This window comes from Centroberyx affinis, unplaced genomic scaffold (genome assembly GCF_046629955.1).
Source record: "Centroberyx affinis isolate AG114_WGS23_722 - 3 ecotype Tasmania unplaced genomic scaffold, CSIRO-AGI_Caff_v1 ptg004863l_1, whole genome shotgun sequence".
In the NCBI taxonomy this organism is placed as follows: domain Eukaryota; kingdom Metazoa; phylum Chordata; class Actinopteri; order Beryciformes; family Berycidae; genus Centroberyx; species Centroberyx affinis.
This window is the reverse complement of record NW_027282379.1, coordinates 55,807-78,449: the sequence shown is the minus strand read 5'-3', so window position 1 is coordinate 78,449 and position 22,643 is coordinate 55,807. Positions and strand designations below refer to the sequence as shown.

Genomic DNA, 22,643 nt, shown 5'->3' with positions numbered 1-22,643 from the left:
CTTATTCATTCTTTTAATTGATTTTTGTGTCTATTTATTTCTGATTTAGTTCTGTAACCTAAAGCTGATTTTAATTTGAAGTTGCATTTGAAATAGGGAGAGAGAGAGAGAGAGAGAGAGAGAGAGAGAGAGACATACAGAAACATAAAGAGAGAGAGAGATAGAGGCAGAGAGAGAGAGACATAGAGGCAGAGAGACATACAGAAACATAAAGAGAGAGAGAGAGGCAGAGAGAGAGAGACATAGTGGCAGAGAGAGAGAGATAGAGGCAGAGAGACATACAGAAACATAAAGAGAGAGAGAGCCACAGAGAGAGAGAGACAAAGAGGCAGAGAGAAAGAGAGAGAGACATACAGAAATATAAAGAGAGAGAGAGAGAGAGAGGTGGAGAGAGAGACATAGAGACAGAGAGAGAGAGAGAGATAGAGGCAGAGAGAGAGAGGCAGAGAGAGACATACAGAAACATAAAGAGAGAGAGAGAGGCAGAGAGAGAGAGACATAGAGACAGAGAGAGAGAGAGAAAGAGGCAGAGAGAGAGAGACATAGGCCCTCTTTACACCTTGCATTAAAATGTGTCCCAGATTGTATCTAGACATGATTTAACCTGATTACATTTACACCTGGTATTAATATGTGTCTCCAGTGTCCACAATGAGATCCGATTGCTCTGTCCAGCTCAAACAACCGAACGTCACATTCTCCTCTCGTTTGCACGGGCCAAAAAAAAAAAAAAAAGATGATACCCATCCGTGAAGCCGTGCTACTGTATGGACTTATGCTTGCTTTTGGAAGCAGGGGAAGAAGCCGTCTTCAACAACTGGAATGCCGAAGACGAAAGTCACGCGCGATTACGTATTTCCGCCCACGTAGTTGTTGTATGTGGATTGAAAACGCAGTTGCATTTACACTTGTGTTCAATGTGGTCACAATGCGTCCCTGACCACCTCCGGAGGCGGTTCGGCCGATCGGATCACAATCCGTCCTCAATGCGTCTCGGGTGCATTTACACCTGTACTTTCATGTGGTCAAGCACTATCCGATTGCAATCCGATCACCCAAAACGCATGTTAATGCAAGGTGTAAAGAGGGCCATAGAGGCAGAGAGAGAGAGAGAGAGAGAGAGAATTGAATTGAATTGAGAGAGAGAGAGAGAGAGAGAGAGAGAGAGAGAGACATAGCAGCAGAGAGAGACAGAGAGAGAGAGATAGAGGCAGAGAGAGAGAGAGAGAGAGAGGCAGAGAGAGAATCCTTCCTGCCAGCTCCTCTGTGATAAATTAGTTTCCATTCTCAGCTAATTATCCAGGTCCTAGACTCTGAGAATTACAGCCTGTTGGCTCCATTGCTGTTATTATCATTATTATTATTATTATTATCATCATCATCATTATTATCATTATGATTCCTGTGAGGCCAGCTGACAGGCCGGCCGTTCTGCAGCCGCTCCCCCGCTCCCCACAATTCATCTGGAGGCGTCGGCCGCCTCGGGGTCGAGATCTGCGCTCACATTTCCATTTCACACACTCAGGCGACACTTTTCCTCCAGGGAGCCGGCAGAGCTCAGTGCCTGGCTCAGAGGCACTCAGACAGGATCCACTGGCTGCTGGTTAAAGCTCTGTGTGCCTCTGGTAGAGTCTTGGGTTGTGTCTCTTCCTCCATGATAAAACCCCAAAATCAGTGATTCTGTGATCTGTTGCTCCGGTAGAGGAGACTGGAGAATTGTGTTTTTTTTCTCTCTCCATTCACTGCCATTGTCACTGTCTTGGAGATCATGTATCAGGGAAACATGATCTAACTTCTGGTGTTGCTATACATGCTTCCATTAGGTGATATTATCAGAGAACATAATGTCAATTTCCATAGCTATGCTGATGATACACAACTATACATTTATGTAGAGCCAAATCATGCAGATGCCTTAAGCTCCCTCACTACTTGTCTATTGGCTATCAATGATTGGATGAACACAAATTTCTTAAAACTGAATGAAGGCAGAAATAATTTTGGTCGGCCCCAAAGCCAAAAGAGAAGAACTCTCCACAAGACTTGGGAACCTGAATCCCTCGATCAAATCAGAAGTAACAAGCCTGGGTGTTATCTTAGACTCTGATCTAAGTTTTAATTCCCATATAAACAAGGTGACCAGAACAGCATTCTTTCATCTTAGAAATATTGCCAAGGTGCGGCTCTTCCTAACCCAGAAAGATGCTGAAAAGCTAACTCACGCGTTTGTTACAAGTAGACTGGACTACTGCAACGCCCTGTTTACCGGCCTCTCTAAAAAGTCTATTGAGAGGCTTCAGCTTGTCCAAAACTCTGCAGCTCGACTTTTAACAAAAACAAGGAAGCGAGAGCATGTCACTCCGGTTTTAGCTGCATTGCACTGGCTCCCAGTGTCCTTTAGAATTGATTTTAAAGTTCTGTTACTTGTATACAAAGCTCTTCATGGCTTAGGACCGGCCTACATTACAGAATCCCTGCTGTTCTACATTCCATCAAGACCCTCAGGTCTTCTGCTGCTGGTTTGTTAGAAGTACAAAACCCTACTCAGAAGAAGATTGGGGATGCAGCCTTTTTTTAACTCTGCTGCTAAACTGTGGAACACCCTGCCAAAGAATATTAGAGAGGCTCTGTAAGCATTTTCAAACGACTGCTAAAAACTTCCTATCTTTTCAGCTTAGCTTTTAAATAGCCTTCATTTTAACTGTTTCTGTTCAGGATCCCAACAGAGCTGACACGGGCAAGTACGAATTTTCATTAGTCTTGTCCGGGTAATGCTTCCTTGCATGAGTGAACACTATATGTGGGGGGACAGAGCTTTACCCTGTATGATTCTCATCCATCTGTGGATGGTGAGGTTTCTGACCAAGAGGAGAATCTATGATTCTCGTCTGCCTTAGGCAGTGAGATCTGACGTAAATATCAGACCAAGAGTAGAATCAATTAAAGAAAAACATATGGGTTCACTGACAATGTGCATCTAAAAGTGGGAATATTTGTTGTGTTCTTTTATCTTTCTATTTTACTTGATTTGATTATTTTAATGCAATGCATTTTGCTTGTTCTTTTATATGAATTTTATCTTTTTATCTGTCTTTTATCTGCCTTCTATTGATGTAAAGCACTTTGAGCTGCATGTTGTGTATGAAAGGTGCTAAACAAATAAAGGTTATTATTGTATGGAGGAACAGTCTGAAAATCACTTCTAGCACATAAAGGAACGGCAACAAAGCAGATTCTGACAATATGTAAAAAAAAAAATAGTCTCACTTTTTTCAACTACGCTTACATTTATTGGTAACGTTTTATTTTCTTTTTTCCATCGGTGTAAGTTTTCTCCGACCGGATTTCAGTGTTCCACTTGTTCAAGGTTTAATAAACATAAAGAAAGAGATTCACTTAAACACAATTCAGCAGCATGACTAGTTTTTTTTATATATTGTCAGAATCTGCTTTGTTGGCGTTCCTTTATGGGCTAGAAGTGATTTTCAGACAAGTTTCTCCAGACAATGGCAGTGAATGGAGAGAGAAAAAAAACACAATTCTCCAGTCTCCTCAAGCAACAGATCACAGAATCACTGATTTGGGGGTTTTATCATGGAGGAAGAGACACGACCCAGGACTCTACCAGAGCTACACAGAGATTTGAAGGACTGCTTTGACTTTTTGGGGGTTCGGTCTCCTTACCCAGTATCTGATGAGAGGATCAATCGTCTCTGTGTCTCTGGCAGATCGCTCTGTCCGGTGCGCATGCTAACGCTTTAGCCTACAGTATGTTAAGAGATTGTATGGTATACAAATAAGCAAATATAAACATTATTTTTAGTATTATTATCATCCGTAATTGGGTGGGAGTGAAGTGGTCAGGTTTCAGCGGTGAGTCGAGCTTCTTCTTTAAAGTAGAAGAAGATCAAAACCTCTGTCTGCGTCCAAAAGGCTTTCTACAGACACTACATAGAGACATAGAGACAGAGAGAGAGAGAAAGAGAGAGAGAGACATAGAGGCAGACAGAGAGAGAGAGACATAGAGGCAGAGAGAGAGAGAGACACACATAGAGGCAGAGAGAGAGAGAGACATAGAGGCAGAGAGAGAAAGAGAGAGAGAAAGAGGCAGAGAGAGAGAGAGGCAGAAAGAGACATAGAGGCAGAGAGAGAGAGAGAAAGAAAGAGGCAGAGAGAGAGAGAAAGAGGCAGAGAGAGAGAGGAAGAGAGAGAGAGAGAGAGATACAGATATATCTCTGTTCTCCAGTCTGGCCTCTCAGTAGTTTGCTGCCGACCAAACGCTGCACCGGCCAAATAATCTCACCGCTTTCACGGAGGACGCCACCGGAGCCACGGCCAGAGGAGAGAGAGAGAGAGACGGCCGGAGGAGAGAGAGACGGCCGGAGGAGAGAGAGAGATGGCTGGAGGAGAGAGAGACGGCCGGAGGAGAGAGAGACGGCTGGAGGCGGCAAGGCGAGGCGAGGAGGAGAGGGCGAGCGGCAGGACGGAGCGTTTGATCTGTCAGACTGAAAACAGTTTCTCTCATGCGGTGATGTCTGCACGCCACCGCCGCCGCCGCCGCGTAACGCCCCGCGGCACGTGGACATGGCCGCACCGCGAGCCTCCGGTCAGTCAGGTGAACCCCGGAGCCTCCTGTCCTCACAGCGGGGGAGGCGGGCCGACGGCAGGCCGACTCCCAGTTGAACTCGTCTCTGAGTTAACGTTCAGAGGCAGAGGGAGCGCCCGCCGCTAAGTTCGCCGCTCGACTCGTTAATTGCGCTCGTCTTCAAAAAAAACGGCGTGCGGATGTTGCGGCGGAGCGTGTGCCGGCTGAGACCGCCGCACGGCTCGGCTTTCCAGAGAGTTTCTTTCAAGACGGGAGTGTTTGTTTGTTTGTCTTATATCGTCACGCCGATCACAGCTTCTTTCTGCCAGGAGCTGCAGTGAGGAAGACCTGGAGGAAGAGTTAGGGTTAACAACCAGAGGTGGAAAGTAACTAAGTACATTTACTCAAGTACTGTACTTAAGTACAATTTTGAAGTACTTGTACTTTACTTGAGTACTACCATTTTATGCTACTTTATACTTCTACTCCACTACATTTCAGAGGGAAATATTGTACTTTTTACTCCACTACCTTTATTTGATAACTTAAGTTACTAGTTACTTTGCAGATTCAGATTATTAATACTAAATATAATCAACTAATAAATTGTGTATTATTATAGATTATGTGTATTATTATAGAGATGCACCACAGAGCGCCACAGGAACTCATTCCTGCCTGTGGCCATCAAACTTTTCAACTCCTCCCTCAGAGTGTCAGACACTCTGAGTCAGTAGACTGGCTCTTGAACTTATTTCATCCTGTCAGCAGTTACAACCCATAACTTATAACTTATATCTAACTGTGCAATACCAATTTTTTTTGTGCAATAATTCAACTGCAATAATTCAACTGTGCAATACTTATTAATTATTTAATTATTTACACTGGTGTATGTATATATTGGAGTATGATGCATATTGTACATAATTCTTATTTCTCTTATTTCTATATTATTATTATTATTTTTATTTTTATTCTCATTGTTATATATTGTAGTATAATGCACATATTTTACATATTTCTTACTTTCGTATTTCTATTTTTCTTATAATTTCTTATAATTTCTCTACGCTTGTATATATTCACTTCTACAATGTGAGCAGCTGCAATGTAACCCAATTTCCCCTCGGGGATCAATAAAGTATTTCTGATTCTGATTCTGATTCTGATTACTGTAAGCTACCCAGCAGTATATAAAGTAGTGGAAATCAGCCCCACCTTTTCCAGCTGCAACATTAAAGTGATGCTTACACATTCATGCATCGATAATTATAATTCAATAATATAATATATACTGTATTATTCTGAAATGGGCCATTCTGCATAATGAGTACTTTTAATTTTGTTGCTTTAAGTACATTTTGATGCTAATACTTTTGTACTTTTACTTAAGTAACATTTTGAATGCAGGAATTTTACTTGTAACAGAGTATTTTTATACTGTGGTATTTCTACTTTTACTTATTTAAAGATCTGAGTACTTCTTCCACCACTGGTTAGACCCCATCAGACCACACTGCACTGCAACAAACGTCTATCTTAACAAGTGACAAGTGAAATTAACAAGTGAAATTAACTGGTTACAAACAAGTTGATGCAACTGATGTTCTGCATACAGAGATTAGAGCTGTTGCTAGTTTGAGCTAGTTACTAGTTACTTTTCAGATCAATATTTTATATTTAAAACATTTGATCATCTTTATAAAATAACTATAAAATAGCATTGTTATAGATTAGACTAATTGAAATTGAAATTGTTAAGATTAGCTTCAAAATGCTGCTTACATGTACATGTATGTCAATAAATCATTATTAATATTCCAATAGTTTATGAAAAATATAACTCTCTAATTGGGGACAGTTTGCATAATGAGTACGTTTACTTTGATACTCTAAGAACATTTTTCTGTCAATACTTATGTACTTTTACTTAAGTAAGATTTTGAATGCAGGACTTTTACTTGTAATGGAGTATCTTTACATTGTTGTATTGCTACTTTTACTTCAGTAAAAGATCTCAGTACTTCTTCCACCACTATTAGCAACGTCCTGTCGAGCTTCTTCTTTAAAGTAGAAGAAGATCAAAACCTCTGTCTGCGTCCAAAAGGCTTTCTACAGACACTACATAGAGAAGATCTCACTACTTCTTCCACCACTATTAGCAACGTCCTGAATAAGAAATCCTCTCCCTCTCGTTTACTTCTCCTAGACAGAGATGAGATTCATTTGAATTTGGGTTTTCAGATTTTGACCGTTTTCTCAGAACTTCTGAAACTCAGCTTCTGAGAAACAAGCCTTGGATTAATTGTCTCTCTGGTTTATCACACTTCTCACTTCGCTCTTTCATTTTGTTTCTCACATCTTAATCTGCACTCACTCTCTTCTCAGTCTCTGATGTGTCAGTGAGGAGAAACATCTCAGAAATCTATCAGCAATCTGTGAGTGAAGCATCAACAGATGAGATGCACTGCAAAAAACATCCATCATAACAAGTAATTTAGTCTCATATTCAACCTTCAGATCTTAGTTTTCTTAAAAGAAGAGAACAATTCTGCCAGTGAGGAGAGATAACTCCACTTGTTTGCAATGCAGCTTCACTTGTTTCAGGTGTTTTCTAGAGTCTGTCTGCTGAAACCAGTCAGAATATATATGTATATATTTTTTTTTTATTTTACCTTTATTTTACCAGGAAGTCCCATTGAGATCAAAAACCTCTTTTACAAGAGAGACCTGGCAAAGCTAGCAGCCGTACAGAATCACAACATATTAAAATGCAGCATATACAACATGATATACAAAAATCCACAATAAAACAGAAGAACAGCTATTCAAACACAGCGGCCTCTCCAGAAAAACAACTGCATGTCTCCATCACCACATTCTTTATGATGCCCTTAAATTCATCAATGGATATAAATGTGTCTAATTTTAAATCATTTTGTAGATTATTCCATGCCCAAGCTGCACTGCTGTCAAGAAAATTACACTTGATTCTACTAAATTCTTCAAACAAGTTGATTTGCATTGGAAACAAGTGAAATTATCTAATCCCATTGTCAGATTTCTTCACTCGTTTTAAGAAAATTATGATTTTAGGACTCAATATTTGACTAAATGACTTGTTAAGATGGGTTAGGGTTAGGGTTAGGGTTAGGGTTAGATTTTGGCTGTTTATGCCACAGTAAGGAGTTTAATATGGCAGTAACCAGGCACCTGAACCAGGTTTCTCATGACCGTCTGATCTTACAGGTTATTCTAACCCAGTTACGAACCGGGTTAAGAAGTGCGTGTAAACCCAGCATCTGATTCTGGATCAGTTCATTTTCAGAAATGCCTCTCTCCATCCTTCAAGGTGGCAGAATTATACTGAGAATCTAATTGAGCCTTCACACTGCGCTGAAGGCAAAGATAACAACACAAATAATCAATAGTTGTGTACCGGCTCATAAACGCAGCACCGGGAATAAAGATGTGTTCACACTAATCTGTCGAGTGAAGACAAGCTCCTCGCCTTTCTCCGCTCGCTGCTTTTCCCATTTATCCCAATTAAAAACAGTGATTGGGATTTAATGTTGGTCCAGCGGTCCAAATGCTGGAGCCATGACAGTTAGACCTGAAGACCGACTTCCACAGCTGCAGAAACACCGTCCATTTTAACAAGGCTTTTAATTTAGTATCAAGTTTCACTGCCTCTTTTGGTAATACTTCTAAGATTATGAGAACATACTGTATGCTTTTTAACAATATAATGTACCTGTAAGCATTGTTTCAAAGCTTTGGTGCGAAAAGGGGCAGAAGTGACATTTTGACCGAAAATGAGCTTTTATATGCACATTTGGAATCATAAAAAACCTGAGATTAAATTTGATGCAAAAAGGCTGTAACTGAACTTAATAGCTTTTGATAAAATATCGGTTTTGTCAATCTGAAATCTGTAAAGGTATTAATGGTTCCTATGTTCTGTTTTGAATGAATAGATGCAATCATTTAAAGTTTTGTTTTTGCTCTTCCATAAAAGTAGGAAAATGTCAGTTTTGCTCTAATTTGTTCACCTAAGTGAGGAGAACATCACTGCCGGGAATCCCTCAAAACCAGTTTTAACACAATCTAACTACAACTAAAGTCCCTTTAAGGAAAGTCAGTTCACATGGACTCCATCTTGGTAACAAGACAAAACTCCTATCTCTTTGAATGGGAAGTCTTCTATATCTAGAGCTCCGACATGGGTATTATCATTTACATTTCATATTTAGGAACACACTGACGAATTGTATACAACGTTGTGTGTTAAAACGTTGTGTTGTGTGTTTTTTCCTCTTACACTGCAAAAAATCTCCATCTTAACAAGTCATTTAGTCTATTATTGAGTCCTAAAATCACAATTTTCTTAAAATAAGTGAGAAAATCTGCCAATGGGGAGAGATAATGTCACTCCAATGTAAATAGTCATAGTTGATAGTAGTGCAGTGATTTGCCTTTTTCTGGTTTCCAGATACTGACACTCATTTCTAGAAAATTCCTGAAACAAGTGAAAGTGCATCGGAAACAAGTGGGGTTCACTTTCATGTCATCATGCAGTCCACAGTAGGGAGCTGACGGTAACATCTGGGAATATCATGTTATTAAAATGTTATTTCAAAATATAGCTGCAAGCTGAGATCGAGGGGTCCAAGCACTCTTTGAAAAGACAGACAGACAAAACATTATGGAAGGTAGACAAGGTACACAGACAGACACACAGACAAGGTTCGTGAAGATTGGACCAATTATTGTTTAATTGCAGCCATACTGTTCATCGCACATTGTTCAAGTTATTCACAAAGGCCGAACTTTCTATTGGCAATATGACCCTTGTTCTTATATAGTTGCTGTAGGATTTACGGTTTCTGAGCTGCGGACACTTTTAGCAGCAAAAAAGAAAGAAGAATTCCAGCAAATACAAAAGGGTTCCAGGACCTATGTGCTTGGACCCCTAAAAATACAGAGATAAAAACACAGAAATAAGAGACGTAAAATATTGATTGTTCAGGTGAGAGAAGGCTGCTGACCTGCCCGCTGTGAACCAACAGTGAAAACCAGCCTGAGCAGAACCACAAAGCCAGCCTGACCAGTAATTACTAAGGGCGTTTTCACACCTATAGTTTGTTTGCTCTGGTCCGAATCAGTTGATGAGTTTGTAAACTTGGAGTATTTTCCTCTTGGTTCAGTTTCTTTTCACACAGAGAAAAATCCAAGCGACCCAAAATGCATCACTACAAACCACGTGAGAACGTTCACTCCGCTTATTGGTCAGATGTGTCTGGGGCGGGAGCAAGAAAGCAAATACAGGAAGAAGGTCCTGTGTTCTGGACTAGTGCACATTGCTATGCAACATGGAGCAATGGCATAAAATTTAAAATTTGCATAAAGATAATTGATAGGCCAAATGGTTTGGCTATTATGGACCAATGAACTGTTAACAAAACATGGCCTAACTCATTGGCCATTCATCTAATCAAGCCACAATTTGAAACACATGTTGAGGAGTGTTGCTTGAGCACGCGCACAAAAGTGTTTTGAGTTCTACCACTAGTCGGCACTACAAATGCAAAAGGTTTATATCTCAAAAAACACCAAATTTGAATTTAGCTGAACTACCTACAGTATACTGCAAGGTACTGCAAATGGAATTAAACTACTAGTTTAATTACATGTATTGAAACTACAAAACCTTTACCATCAACTCCAGTCTAGTTTCACTGCTGGGTGTTGATATACAGCACTATGTGTCTAATTGATGTATTTGTGTGTGTGTGTGTGTGTGTGTGTGTGTGCATAAAAGGTAACAAAGGTCAGCACATTCTCTCCAACCAGTATGATTAGCTATGATCTGAATAGTGATAGTTTGTTTGAAATGGAACTCACATTGAGTATGTGTGAATGAAGTGAAGTTCTGTGTATGAAATGTGCTGTGCAAATGAACTTGAACTTTGGAATGGAACTTTTCCCTGGCATGACAAAGCTCCGCCCCTGACCTGACTCACTTGAGACAAACCAGGAAACAGAGTTTGTCATTTTTCTTTTCCTCACTGATAAGAGACACACACACCGAGAGACAGACGGTAAGATTCACCTTCAGACCAAACCCACAACTTCCACTGAGGGAGGACAGCTACAGGAGGGAATACTGGGAATACAGGAATACTGGAATATTGGAATACTGCCACTTCAACCTGCTGCTGACTCCTCACATTGAACAGGAGATTTAGACAAACATGACTCAAAGTGAAAGTAACTTTCAGGGAACTTTCTAGAGGAGGGAGTGGTGCCACGACTGGCTGACTCACGTCCTGTTTGAGCCGTCTGCCTGGTGTGTTTTGAGCTCCACTCAGAGAGAAAATGTCTTCCATATCAGAGGAGGATTTCTCCTGTTCTGTCTGCCATGACATCTTTAAAGATCCTGTCGTCCTGTCATGTAGCCACAGCTTCTGTAAAGCCTGTCTGCAGAGCTGGTGGACAGAGAAACAAATACATGACTGTCCAATTTGTAAGAGAAGATCTTCAAGGAGTGAACCACCTTGTAACTTGGTGTTGAAGAACCTGTGTGAGGCTTTCTTACTGGAGAGAGATCAGAGAGCTTCAGCAGCATCTGAGCTTCTCTGCAGTCTGCACTCTGAGAAACTCAAGCTCTTCTGTCTGGACCATCAGCAGCCAGTGTGTCTCATCTGTCGAGATTCAGAAACACACACCAACCACAGAATCAGACCCATCAATGAAGCTGCACGGCATAACAAGAAGGAACTTCAGGAATCACTGAAGTCCTTACAGGAGAAACTGGAGCTCTTTAATAAAGTCAAAGGAAACTGTGATCAAACAGCAGAACACATTAAGGTCCAGGCCCGACGCACAGAGAGGCAGATTAATGAGGAGTTTAAGAAGCTTCACCAGTTTCTCCAAGAGGAAGAGGAGGCCAGGATCGCTGCACTGAGGGAGGAAGAGGAGCAGAAGAGTCAGACGATGAAGGAGAAGATTGAGGGTCTGAGCAGAGAGATAGCAGCTCTTTCAGACACAGTCAGAGCCATAGAGAAGGAGCTGAGAGCTGAAGACGTCTCGTTCCTGCAGAACTACAAGGCTACAGTGGAAAGAGTCCAGCGTCCCCTGCTGGATGATCCACAGCTGGTCTCAGGAGCTCTGATAGACGAGGCCAAACACCTGGGCAACCTGAGCTTCACAGTCTGGGATAAGATGAAGGAGATGGTCTCCTACACTCCTGTGATTCTGGACCCCAACACTGCCAATCCAGCACTGATCCTGTCTGAAGATCTGACCAGTGGGCGACGTGAAGAGATACAGCAGCTTCCTGAAAACCCAGAGAGGATTGACACCTCCTGCTCTGTCCTGGGATCTGAGGGCTTTAACTCAGGAACTCACAGCTGGGATGTTGAGGTTGGAGACAATACAGACTGGTTACTGGGTGTGTTATTAGAATCTGTCCAGAGGAAGGGAGAGATATGGTCTGGAGTATGGGGATTATTGTTCATTAATGATAAATACAGAGCAGGCTCCCCACCAGGTCTGTTCACTGTTGTCCCAGTGAAGAAGAAGCCCCAGAGGGTCAGAGTGCATCTGGACTGGAACAGAGGAAAGCTGTCATTCTCTGATCCTGATACTAACACACACATACACACCTTCACACACACTTTCACTGACAGGCTGTTTCCATTAATTTACACTTGGAATACACTGAAGATTTTACCAATGAAAGTCTCTGTAAGAGTGAAACAGCACAGATGATGATGAGAGTCGATGATGAAGGTGATGATGATAATGATGATTATGATGATGGTGGCGATGACGATGATGATTAAGATGATGATGATGATGATGATGGTGGTGATTATTGAGGTAGTGATGATGATAGTGATGCTGATGGTGATGATAGTGGTGCTGATATTCCCAATATGATTATTTGTCAATATCCTGCAGCTCTATTTCCTTTCCTTTCTCTTCTCTATCATCAGGATTATTCTGGGGTCACAGGAACATTTGTTCCATCTGTCGTCCGGCTGCTGTGACCTCTGACCTTTGACCTTCTTAGTGTTTGTTGCTTGTAATGTTGCTGATGTAGGAATTGAAGCTTATTCTACTGTTGTATTCGAAGTTGCTCTGGATAGAGCGTGAGAGTGAGACAAATTAATTACGGCTGTGAAAATGAACACATAAGTTTTTGTGATTAATTGAAGTGTTTAACATGTAAAAAAAACTAAGGCTATTGACACAGCATTGTTTTTTTCCCACGGCACAGCTGAAGGCAACATGAGGCAAATTCAGATCAGTCAGTCAGTCATCAACGCTTTGTTTTAGAGGGCATCTTTGGCTGCGACATGCAGTGTTTCCCGGCTCATCTGTGGCACCGCCACAAAATCAGAAGTTGGTCGATGTATAACAGTTGATCTAAATTGATCTCTAATGCATCTGAAGTCACATCATTTCATGTCTGTCATGTGGAGATGCACAGACAGCAGACCAGCAGCATTGTACTCAATCCAACAGTCTCCTCCTGTGACAACGAAAGTGAAACTTAACATTCCACAATTTGCTCCAAACTCTCCTGTGTTAGTAACAGGATGTAAACAATAACTTGATAACTTATCTTCTGCTGCCCTATAAACTTTAATGGTAGGGAGCGTTATTACCTTGTGGTATTTAAGTAACACTAGTGCAGTGCCCGTTCGCCCCGCTGCTGTACAGAGTGCTGTTCGCTTGTTTATTCAAAGTTTATTAATATTGAACGTGTCATGTGTCCAAATTGCCCCAAATCCGACACTGTCCTTGGGTCTCCAGCAATACACCCGCCAAGTGTGAAGTAGATCAGACAAACGGCTCTCGAAATATGCGAAGGACGCACAGACAGAGATTCCTTACTTTATAGTATGATTAGTGGGATTAGGTCATTTAACTGATAATCATGTCACAATGCTTCAATGCATTGAATTGAATTGAATTGAATTGACCACGTGCCATGGGCCTGTACAGGATCTTGTTTTTATTTTGGTTTTTTTGCTGTTTTTTGTTGGTTCATATAATGAAATGTCCTTTCCTTTTTGCCTGTTGTCTTCTAAGCTGATCAAGCCTTTTTTGATGGCCTTGATGGTTTCGAAATTCAGCTGGCACTTGAACATGTAACTTCTATTATTATTTCAGTTAAATCATATAAAGAAATCAGCCTTTCAGGCTGAATTTCAAAGGTTTTGATGGAAATGACTGATCTGTAGTTCACAGGGGAGAGTCTGTTTGCAATTAAAAAGATGCCATTAAACAATAGTATTTGATTTAAAATATGCCTCCTCTGTGTTTATTCAACATTAATTTAATTAGTAAAAAAGTTTTTTTAGCGATTCACAACTGTAACATTAATAGAATATTAACTTATTGACTGCTGGCTATATAAATATAATCAGTAACATGTTGTTATAACTTCCTGTTACCTTGGACTCTGAGATTAATGAAGAATGAAGTTAAATGGTTCTGTTATATGAGTAGCTTTGTAATCATCTATAATCACGACTAAGCATTATTTCATCCTGTGTAGAATGAAGTCAAAACCTCAAAGTCAAAATTCCTGTAGCACTTTCTCCTAGGGTCACAGGAATATTTGCTCCATCTATTGTCAGGCTGCTGTGACCTCTGACCTCCTTACTATCGGTTGTGTGTAAAGTTGGTGATGTAGGAATTGAAGCTGATTCTACTGCTGGCCTCCCAGTCGCTCATCGTTGATTAAACCTTTTCTCCCACAAGTGTCTGTTACAGAAAAAAGCAGACTAAAGTTTTTCAGTGTCATCTAGTTAAATTAGTTTAGTTTAGATTTACTAAGTTTAGTTTATCTGCCCAGTGATGAAACAGAAGCATAGTGGAAAAAAACAGCAACAATACATCTGCAAGCGTCGATTGCGGGGTCCAAGATCACTTTGAAAAGTGATCGGTGCAGTCCAACCCATAATGAAAGCCTCAGAAAGAATATTATAACTGTATTTGTGCCCCACATTAATCAATTCAAACATGGCTTTACATGGCTCATCTTGAGAATCCAGACATCATTTGTCTTTAGTTTGATGAAGATTGATCAAACTATCTTGAACATATCACATTGTCAATTTATTAAACTATTTGCAGCTGCACATTTGAATCTACTCTACACTCAGTTTTCCAGATATCATTAAAATTTTTTGTCCGTTTAGTAATCAAGGTATGACAATTTCAAAAGTCATGTTGTTTTTTGCCTAGAAGAGTGAAAGAAGCGAACTGACTGACTGACTGACTAACTACCCATTGTTAAAGGACGTGCGAGAAGTGGTGTCAAGACCTACACAGTTATGGTGGTTTATTACATGGCTTTGTTGAATACTCGATTGTGATTGGTCAATTACGGCATTCTACAGTCTGTTATTTCTGAATAGCAGACCGTTGCTATGAATAACAGGCCGTTGCTATGGACACAGTTCTGATCATAGACTCTGGAGGACCACGTCCAATCATATCAATCCGCAGAAAGAAGTCCAGTAAATTTAATGGTTAATTTAAATTTAACAACGTCAGCTCATTCGCGACACCCTGTGGCAAAAAAACGTTAGCTTTCCATTATTCCATTGGAAAACACCATGGAACATGGAACAGCACGAAACTTTCGATTCATGGTTAATGGCTGAACTGTCCCCAGTTAAGAAGGTAAGAAGGCTACAGAGTTTACGTTGCTATGGACGCAGTTCCAACCGTAGAATCTAACGGACTATTTTTTGTAGCGGAAGTAATAAAATAATTTTTAAATCAATAAAATAATTTTTAAATCAATATTTTGTGTCAAATTATTGATTTCTTTAGTAAGTAGCCGTGTAATAAGCGGGATAATGTACAGCGAGTGGGTCATTATTGCGAAATAAACCCCTTCAGGGTTTATTGTCGGGGTTTATTTCGCAATAATGACCCGCTCGCTGTACATTATCCCTTACATACGTGATATCGTGTTGTTTGCACTGTTAGTGTTACAATAAAGTTGAATTGAATTGAATAACAAAATGTTTGTTTACACGCACTTCCCAGGCAGGAACCCTTAAAATTGTACAAAGTGCTACTTATATGTGTGGCGGTCTGGGGAACCCGTCAGATGTCGCCGCTACACATTGTTGGCAATGAGCCAAAATAGATAGGTGGTTTTGTTGCTTTTATCTCTGTGTTACATCATGGTGAATAATTATTTTCAGAAAACAAAAGGGGAAGTATTTATTTGTATGGTTTTGTGAAGGGTAGTTGGCTAGTCTGAGTCTGACTGCTGGAGCGGACTTATCGCTACTAACTTAACATTACAGCTAATGAAAATGTTGCAGATGAAAGCCCTATTCACACAGGACCAGTGTTACCTGGGGACCTCTAGTAATTTGTAATAATTGCGGAGGTCGTCTGTGATCTTAATCCTGTGCGAATCTGCCATGTCCATAATTTGTAAAGTAAAAATTCCACCGCAAATTACCTACCATATCTCACCAAACACAGAGGTCATATGATAATATTAGTCCTGTGCGAATCGGCATCTCGGTGATTTGGAGTCGTATTATTTTTTTTTTCAAGGTTTTTTGTTTTCTCCGCGCCTTTTTTCTGCCTCTTTTCCGGTCGAGAATTATGGAGGCTGCGTTGGCAAATTATAAATGAAAGTTTTGACAGCATTTTGGGTGCAAATTCAGCATGGAGACCAATTCGCAGAAAGAGCAAGCTCAAATCCATCAGAAGAGAGAAATCTCGAAAGATGACGAGATGGATGACATTCATGGCAGCATGTGGCATAATTTTTCTATCTTTCAACAGGCTCAACAGTTATTATGTGGTAAATAGTAACTTTGGGCCCAGACACTTTCCAATCAATATTTCTCCAAAAATAATGCACAAACAAGCCAGGTTCATATCATAATTCAAGGTTAATATATCCGGGGGATAATGTCAGTAAATTCGGGTAAAATACAGATTCCGCTTATCCCGTGCGATTGTGCCGCACGAAACACAGACGTTGGGGGGGTAATTTCTAAATCACATGAGGTCCCCAGGTAATACCAGTCCTGTGTGAATAGGGTTTAAGAGCGAACAGAAGATTTAATGAGTTGTGGAAGGAACTCGGTGCTTCATTCATACACTAGGAAACAGGAACAGAATCAGGAACAGAAACCGCCTCAGCAAAAACAAAATCCCTCTCCGCTCCAAACTGCAGGAGGATCGCTGGTCGTCATCACCTGCCTTCATTTCTCTCCTCGCACCTTTCAGACCCGATCTGATGTTTTCATAAAGTGAAAGTGTCGGGGGAAATGTTTTTTTTTTTTTTTCTTCCCTTCTTTTTTTTTTTTTTTTATCATTCTGTTTTCTTTTTTAAACCTCGGTGGCAGTGATTACTGCTGCCGCCTGACAAAACTGATGCATGGCAGCTCACATTTGATTTTATTTATATGGGAGATTTTCCTCTTTTTCATATTCTGTTTCTTTTTTAATCAAATCTGGTATGATTCTCTTTCGGTTCGCTGTGTGTGTGTGTGTGTGTGTGAGAGAGTGTGTGTGTGTGTGTGTGTGTGTGTTTTTGCTGACGTCCTATGGAAACTCTTCTGTTTGCAGAAGTGTGAAAGCCTGTAGGAGATAATCTTCTTTTCCTTCCCTTCTCTCTCTGTTCTCTATCCTTTACTTACTCTCTCTCTCACATAATGCTTTCTCTTCTTCTCTCTCCCTGCCTCTCTCTCTCTCTTCAGCTCTTTCTCAATCTCTCTCATTCTCTCACTGCCTTTCTGTCTTGATTTTGTCTCATCCGCTCTTTTCTCCCTCTCTCTTCCTCTCTGCTTCTCTCTGCATCTCTTACTCACTCGTCTCATTTTAGTCTTTGTCACCCTCTCTTTCTTTCTTACTGCATTTGTCTCTCTTTCTCTGTCTCTTTTCCTTTCTTTCTGTCTTTCTCTCACTGCCTCATTGTCTCTCTCTCTCTCTTTCTGTCTTTCTCTCACTGCCTCATTGTCTCTCTCCTCTCTTTCTTTCTGTCTTTCTCTCACTGCCTCATTGTCTCTCTCTCTCTCTTTCTTTCTGTCTTTCTCTCACTGCCTCATTGTCTCTCTCTCTCTCTCTCTTTCTGTCTTTCTCTCACTGCCTCATTGTCTCTTTCTCTCTCTTTTCCTTTCTTTCTGTCTTTCTCTCACTGCCTCATTGTCTCTCTCTCTCTCTCTTTCTGTCTTTCTCTCACTGCCTCATTCTCTCTCTCTCTCTTTCTGTCTTTCTCTCACTGCCTCATTGTCTCTCTCTCTCTCTTTCTTTCTGTCTTTCTCTCACTGCCTCATTCTCTCTCTTTCTCTCTCTCTCTCTTTCTTTCTATCTCCCTCAAATAAAATATGAATATTATAAACAATATTGCCAAAGCATTCAGCAGTACGACAGCAGTGCAAATAATAAATAAAATATAGAAAAAAAGATAACTTAAAAAAATATAAAATAAATAAATTGTAATCAGGAAGTCTGCGATTTAGAAAACGATGGTTTAGTTTCCAAACAGTTTAGCAGTTAAACAATGGCAACTCTCTCTCTCTCTCTCTCTCTATCTCTCTCTCTCTCTCTCTCTCTCATCTCTCTCCTCCTCTCAGCTCATGTTTCCATCCTTCAGTCATTGATATTCAGTTTTTCCATTTGCATTTAATCCGTTCAGGGAGGAAGAAACTGGAAACACGTCGACCTCGGCCCGATCGTCCGCTAATCCAGCTCTGGCTTTTCAGAAGCAGCAGCTTTGTTGACAGACTGGACTGTTTTTTTTTTTTTTTTGTTTGTTTTTTTTATTTCCTGGAAAGCAGAGAGAGAGAGAGAGTTTAGCTGCTGCAGGCCGGCCGGCCGCTCTGCATGCCGCTGCAGTTGGAGGAGGATCAGATGAATATTTCATGGCGAGGGATTTCTCCAGCAGCTACCTTTCCTCCGCTCGCCGGATATTCCTCTCTGGCTGAGTGGATCGAGCGCTCATAAAGAAGTTAGTAGAGCAAAATGAGTAATTTGTAGTCGCCCACTCACCTTCACCACACAAATAAAACACTCAGCGCTTGTTGACTGAGAAAAGCACGGGCACAAGGTAAGGCACTTAGCGGAGCGGGCGAGACGGCGGCGCTCGGAGGAAAAGTCGTATCGTTTAGCGGGTTTGTCTCGGTGCGTGGGTTCACAAAACACAGACGAAGAGAAGCTAACGAGAACTGAGCGGGAAGAAATCTAACGGAGGCTAACTGACGCAAAACAAGGACTGACATTCATTTACATGAGGAGCAAAAGAGATAAAAAAGTAAACTAAACTAAAAAAGCACACAGACAGAAACAATGCAGACATCTCTCACTCAACAGTCAAGCGCTGGTTGCACTGGCTGTAGTGGCAGCATGGTGGACCGGCCTGTCTCCTGAAAGTCACGGGTTTGATCCCCACAATGTGTCCATTAGCAGCTCACTCAGAGTCAAATTGAAGACTTCTCTAATGCCTCCTGGAATTGCAATGTAAGACCAAGTTAAAAACCAAAATAAAGAAATCGAGCTGTCAAAAGCAGCCTGGTTCTGACTGAACAGCAGCTGAAAGTTGTGAAACTACAAATGGACGGAAACAAGAAAAAGGACAGCAGGAAAGGAATAGTTAATGTACATGAAGTCCACCTGTGTTTAGTGAAGCAGACAGGATGCAGATTGTACTGCTAACCTGTTCTGGGTTCATGTAAGAAACATGACATTACATGGTGAACGGTCAAGTTGCTCTGGACAGGAGTTTTAGGTAAGTGTCTAAAATGTAAAAAAATAAGTATGTAAATTCTCTATGGAGAGACTGATACTGAAGGCAGGCAGTTCTGTGTCGGACAGATCTGTAAACGTTACAAAGCACAGAGACTAACAATGATGAACATTCAAATGAATGGGAGTCATCCCTATGTTCCCAGGGTCCTATGTTCCCCAGTTCTAGGGTTAGGGTTAGAGACCTTCAAAATCAAATAAAATGATAACCATTGGTTTTGTTGTGTTTATATAGCTGTTTTGAAGCCTTGTTCCAATAAAAAAAAAAAACTGGATAATATTTATGAAATATTTTAACTTGAAACGGGTCAACACAATAGGAAGGTTAATGTGTGTTAACAGAATATTGAACTGGGGAACATAGGACCCTGGGAACATAGGACCTTGGGAACATAGGACCTTGGGAACATAGGACCCTGGGAACTTAGGACCTTGGGAACTTAGGACCCTGGGAACGTAGGACCTTGGGAACTTAGGACCCTGGGAACATAGGACCCTGGGAACATAGGACCTTGGGAACTTAGGACCCTGGGAACATAGGACCCTGGGAACTTAGGACCCTGGGAACATAGGACCTTGGGAACTTAGGACCCTGGGAACATAGGACCCTGGGAACTTAGGACCCTGGGAACATAGGACCCTGGGAACATAGGACCCTGGGAACTTAGGACCCTGGGAACATAGGACCTTGGGAACTTAGGACCCTGGGAACATAGGACCTTGGGAACTTAGGACCCTGGGAACATAGAACCCTGGGAACAGTTACAGGTTTGTACTGGGAAATTCAATTAGTTCCACAGCAGCTCTGCAGCGATGCTCTCCATGGAATTACAATGACTGGAAATGATAATTCAGAGAACCAATTATCTGCTACTTCTTTGTAGCACAGAGTAAAATAACAAATGTGAAACAAGAATCCCATTGTGAGAGCTTTTCTTACCAGTTCACTATCCGTATACGAGTCCCAGAGAACAGAGGAGGAGGAGGAGGAGGAGGAGGAGGAGGAGGAGTTCAGAGAGAGCGGGTCTCACTGCCTCTGAATACATTATCAACTCCAGGAAACCCGGAGCGCTCCAATTACCCAGAACTCGTTAACAACGGGTCTGCAGTAAAAGGCAAATTGGAACAAAGATTTCTTTTCCTCCGCCTCTTCAGAAAAACACAGAAGTGTATTTCGCCTGAAAATCCCTCGCTCGTTTTTTGACAGACTGCTCTGTGGTTTCTCGTTTTCTCTTCCTACCATTTTACCTCTTCGCCTGTTTGTGTTGATTGAAAGAGAGAAATACGGAGTGTGTGGGCACCAGATTAAACATGTTACAATAACAGTGATTAATTTAGATTTCATTTATTTAGCCTTTTGCAGGAATTTGCCTTGCATGTAAGAGCAGTGAGTCAGACATGTGCAGATTTTTAACAAAGATAACATTTAAGACATCAAAGAACATTCCTTAATCACATATTTATGTTTAGAAAGACTGGTAGCTGCATCATTCAGTGACAGACACAAAATATTTTTTCATTCATTCATTCAAACCTTTATTTAAACTCGCTAAAAATGAAAATCTGACTCACAGTAGAAATTCAAAACACCCTGACTGAGCTGCTTCAATGTGACTCTGCTGCCTGTTTACAGCCGTGTCTCCTTCACACAGTTATGTGCTGGGAATACGTAATTTTAATACTTTACGTGCCACTAACCCGTAATTTGCTGTTAACAAATCGTGTTCATTTCACATTTTTTCTGTGAGATCAGGTTCAGTCTGGACTTCCCATCCGCTGCAATACAAACTGCCGCAGGCGGTAGAGTTTGTCTCCAGCTCTCACCTGTCTGACTTTTCCGTCTTTATAGTTTTCTTGGTTCTTATGCACCTTCCTGCGGGGAGAATTTCGTCCCTGGTGACTATCGAGTTGCACTGGATTGAGTTGAATTTTTCTTGAACATTGTGACAGTCCCTTGAAATATGGCAGATGACTCATTGTTTCCACGCTTCTCTTGATTCTGGAGAGTTCCTGAAGCCAAATGATTTGCAGTGGAAACAAAAGAAATCGTCTCACTCCATTGGCAGATTGTTTTCCCTCCTTTTAAGAGACTCAATATGAGAATGAATGGATTTTTCTTTTTTTTAAGATGGAGACGTATAGAACAACCTTGAAGTATCAAACAAGTCCTGAAAGTATTGTGCTAGTCCTTGTGATGAGCTATTGCAGTGTATTTCATCACTCACTCTACTGCCTGTTTCCAATTGAAAGGACAAAGCTACCCCATGGTGCCCTGATGTTAGATCCAGCAGTGTGCGGATCAAAAAGTGAGCAGCACTCATTTGAAGTCCAGACTGAGTATAATAGGCAGTAATAGAAGTGTTGCTGCAGAACGCTCACAGGCTTAAAACAAGGAAACCCAGTGGAAACACGACGAAATGAGCAGCTGTGAAAGACAGGAGACAGAAGCTCAGCTCATCTTCCTCTGATGAAAAGGAAGTGTGTGCAGTAGTTAAAGTTAATGTGTGTGTGTGTGTGTGTGTGTGTGTGTGTAGGTGGAAATGGAAATAAAAAACAAAGAACCAGTGATGCAATACGATTGCAGTACAACTGAATTCATCACCATACTGCTCGCGTAGTGTGAGACGGTCGGCACGCCACGTCCCGATCCCCCGGTGCAGTCTGGGTGGGACGTCCCGATCGTTTTCAAACATGTTTGATATTTTGCATTATGGAGTGTGAGAGTGGCACAACAAGGTCATTCGTCACATTGGCCAATTAGATTGAAGTAGGATATGTCATCACTCTGTTTACCACAAAGCAAAACTTGAGAAACATGACTACAAAGAAACACACTGCACACTTTCCATCTGCTCACATGAATGTACAAACAAAAACCAGTTGCCAGTTTCATCTATTGTTGTTGTTGTTGTTGGCACTAACGTGCACTAGACTAAAGACCAGAGATGTGACCAAGTCAGTCTCAAATCTTGAGGCACAAGTCTCAACTCAAGTCCCAAGTCTAAATGTAGATTACCAAGTCAAGTTCAAGTCAAGTCCATGTCATTAATGTCAAGTCTCAAGTCTAAATGTAGAACAGCAAGTCAAGTCAGAACAAATCAAGAGTCCAGTATCAATTTAATATCTTAAAGAAAACTAAATATCTAGGACTTTTCAATGCAATATGGTTTTAATAGGATAAAAACTTGGTAAGAGCATCATGAGTTTGATTTCTATAATCAGTTTCAACTTCAATAAATTCAATCATTCCATA

At 41.0% G+C, this 22,643-nt stretch overlaps 2 protein-coding genes across 2 annotated transcripts in view; both read left to right on the top strand.

Annotated features, from left to right (window-relative positions):
• LOC139666199 (metabotropic glutamate receptor 8-like) overlaps positions 1 to 22,643 on the top strand; it is a gene marked incomplete at its 3' end in the record, with an annotated part of 91,988 nt that overhangs the window by 17,567 nt on the left and 51,778 nt on the right. The window lies entirely within an intron of this gene.
• On the top strand, positions 10,668 to 12,361 carry LOC139666200 (E3 ubiquitin-protein ligase TRIM39-like). Its single transcript, XM_071545331.1, has one exon. It carries the CDS (start codon positions 10,967 to 10,969, stop codon positions 12,359 to 12,361), a length of 1,395 nt encoding a protein of 464 aa, XP_071401432.1. The 5' UTR covers positions 10,668 to 10,966.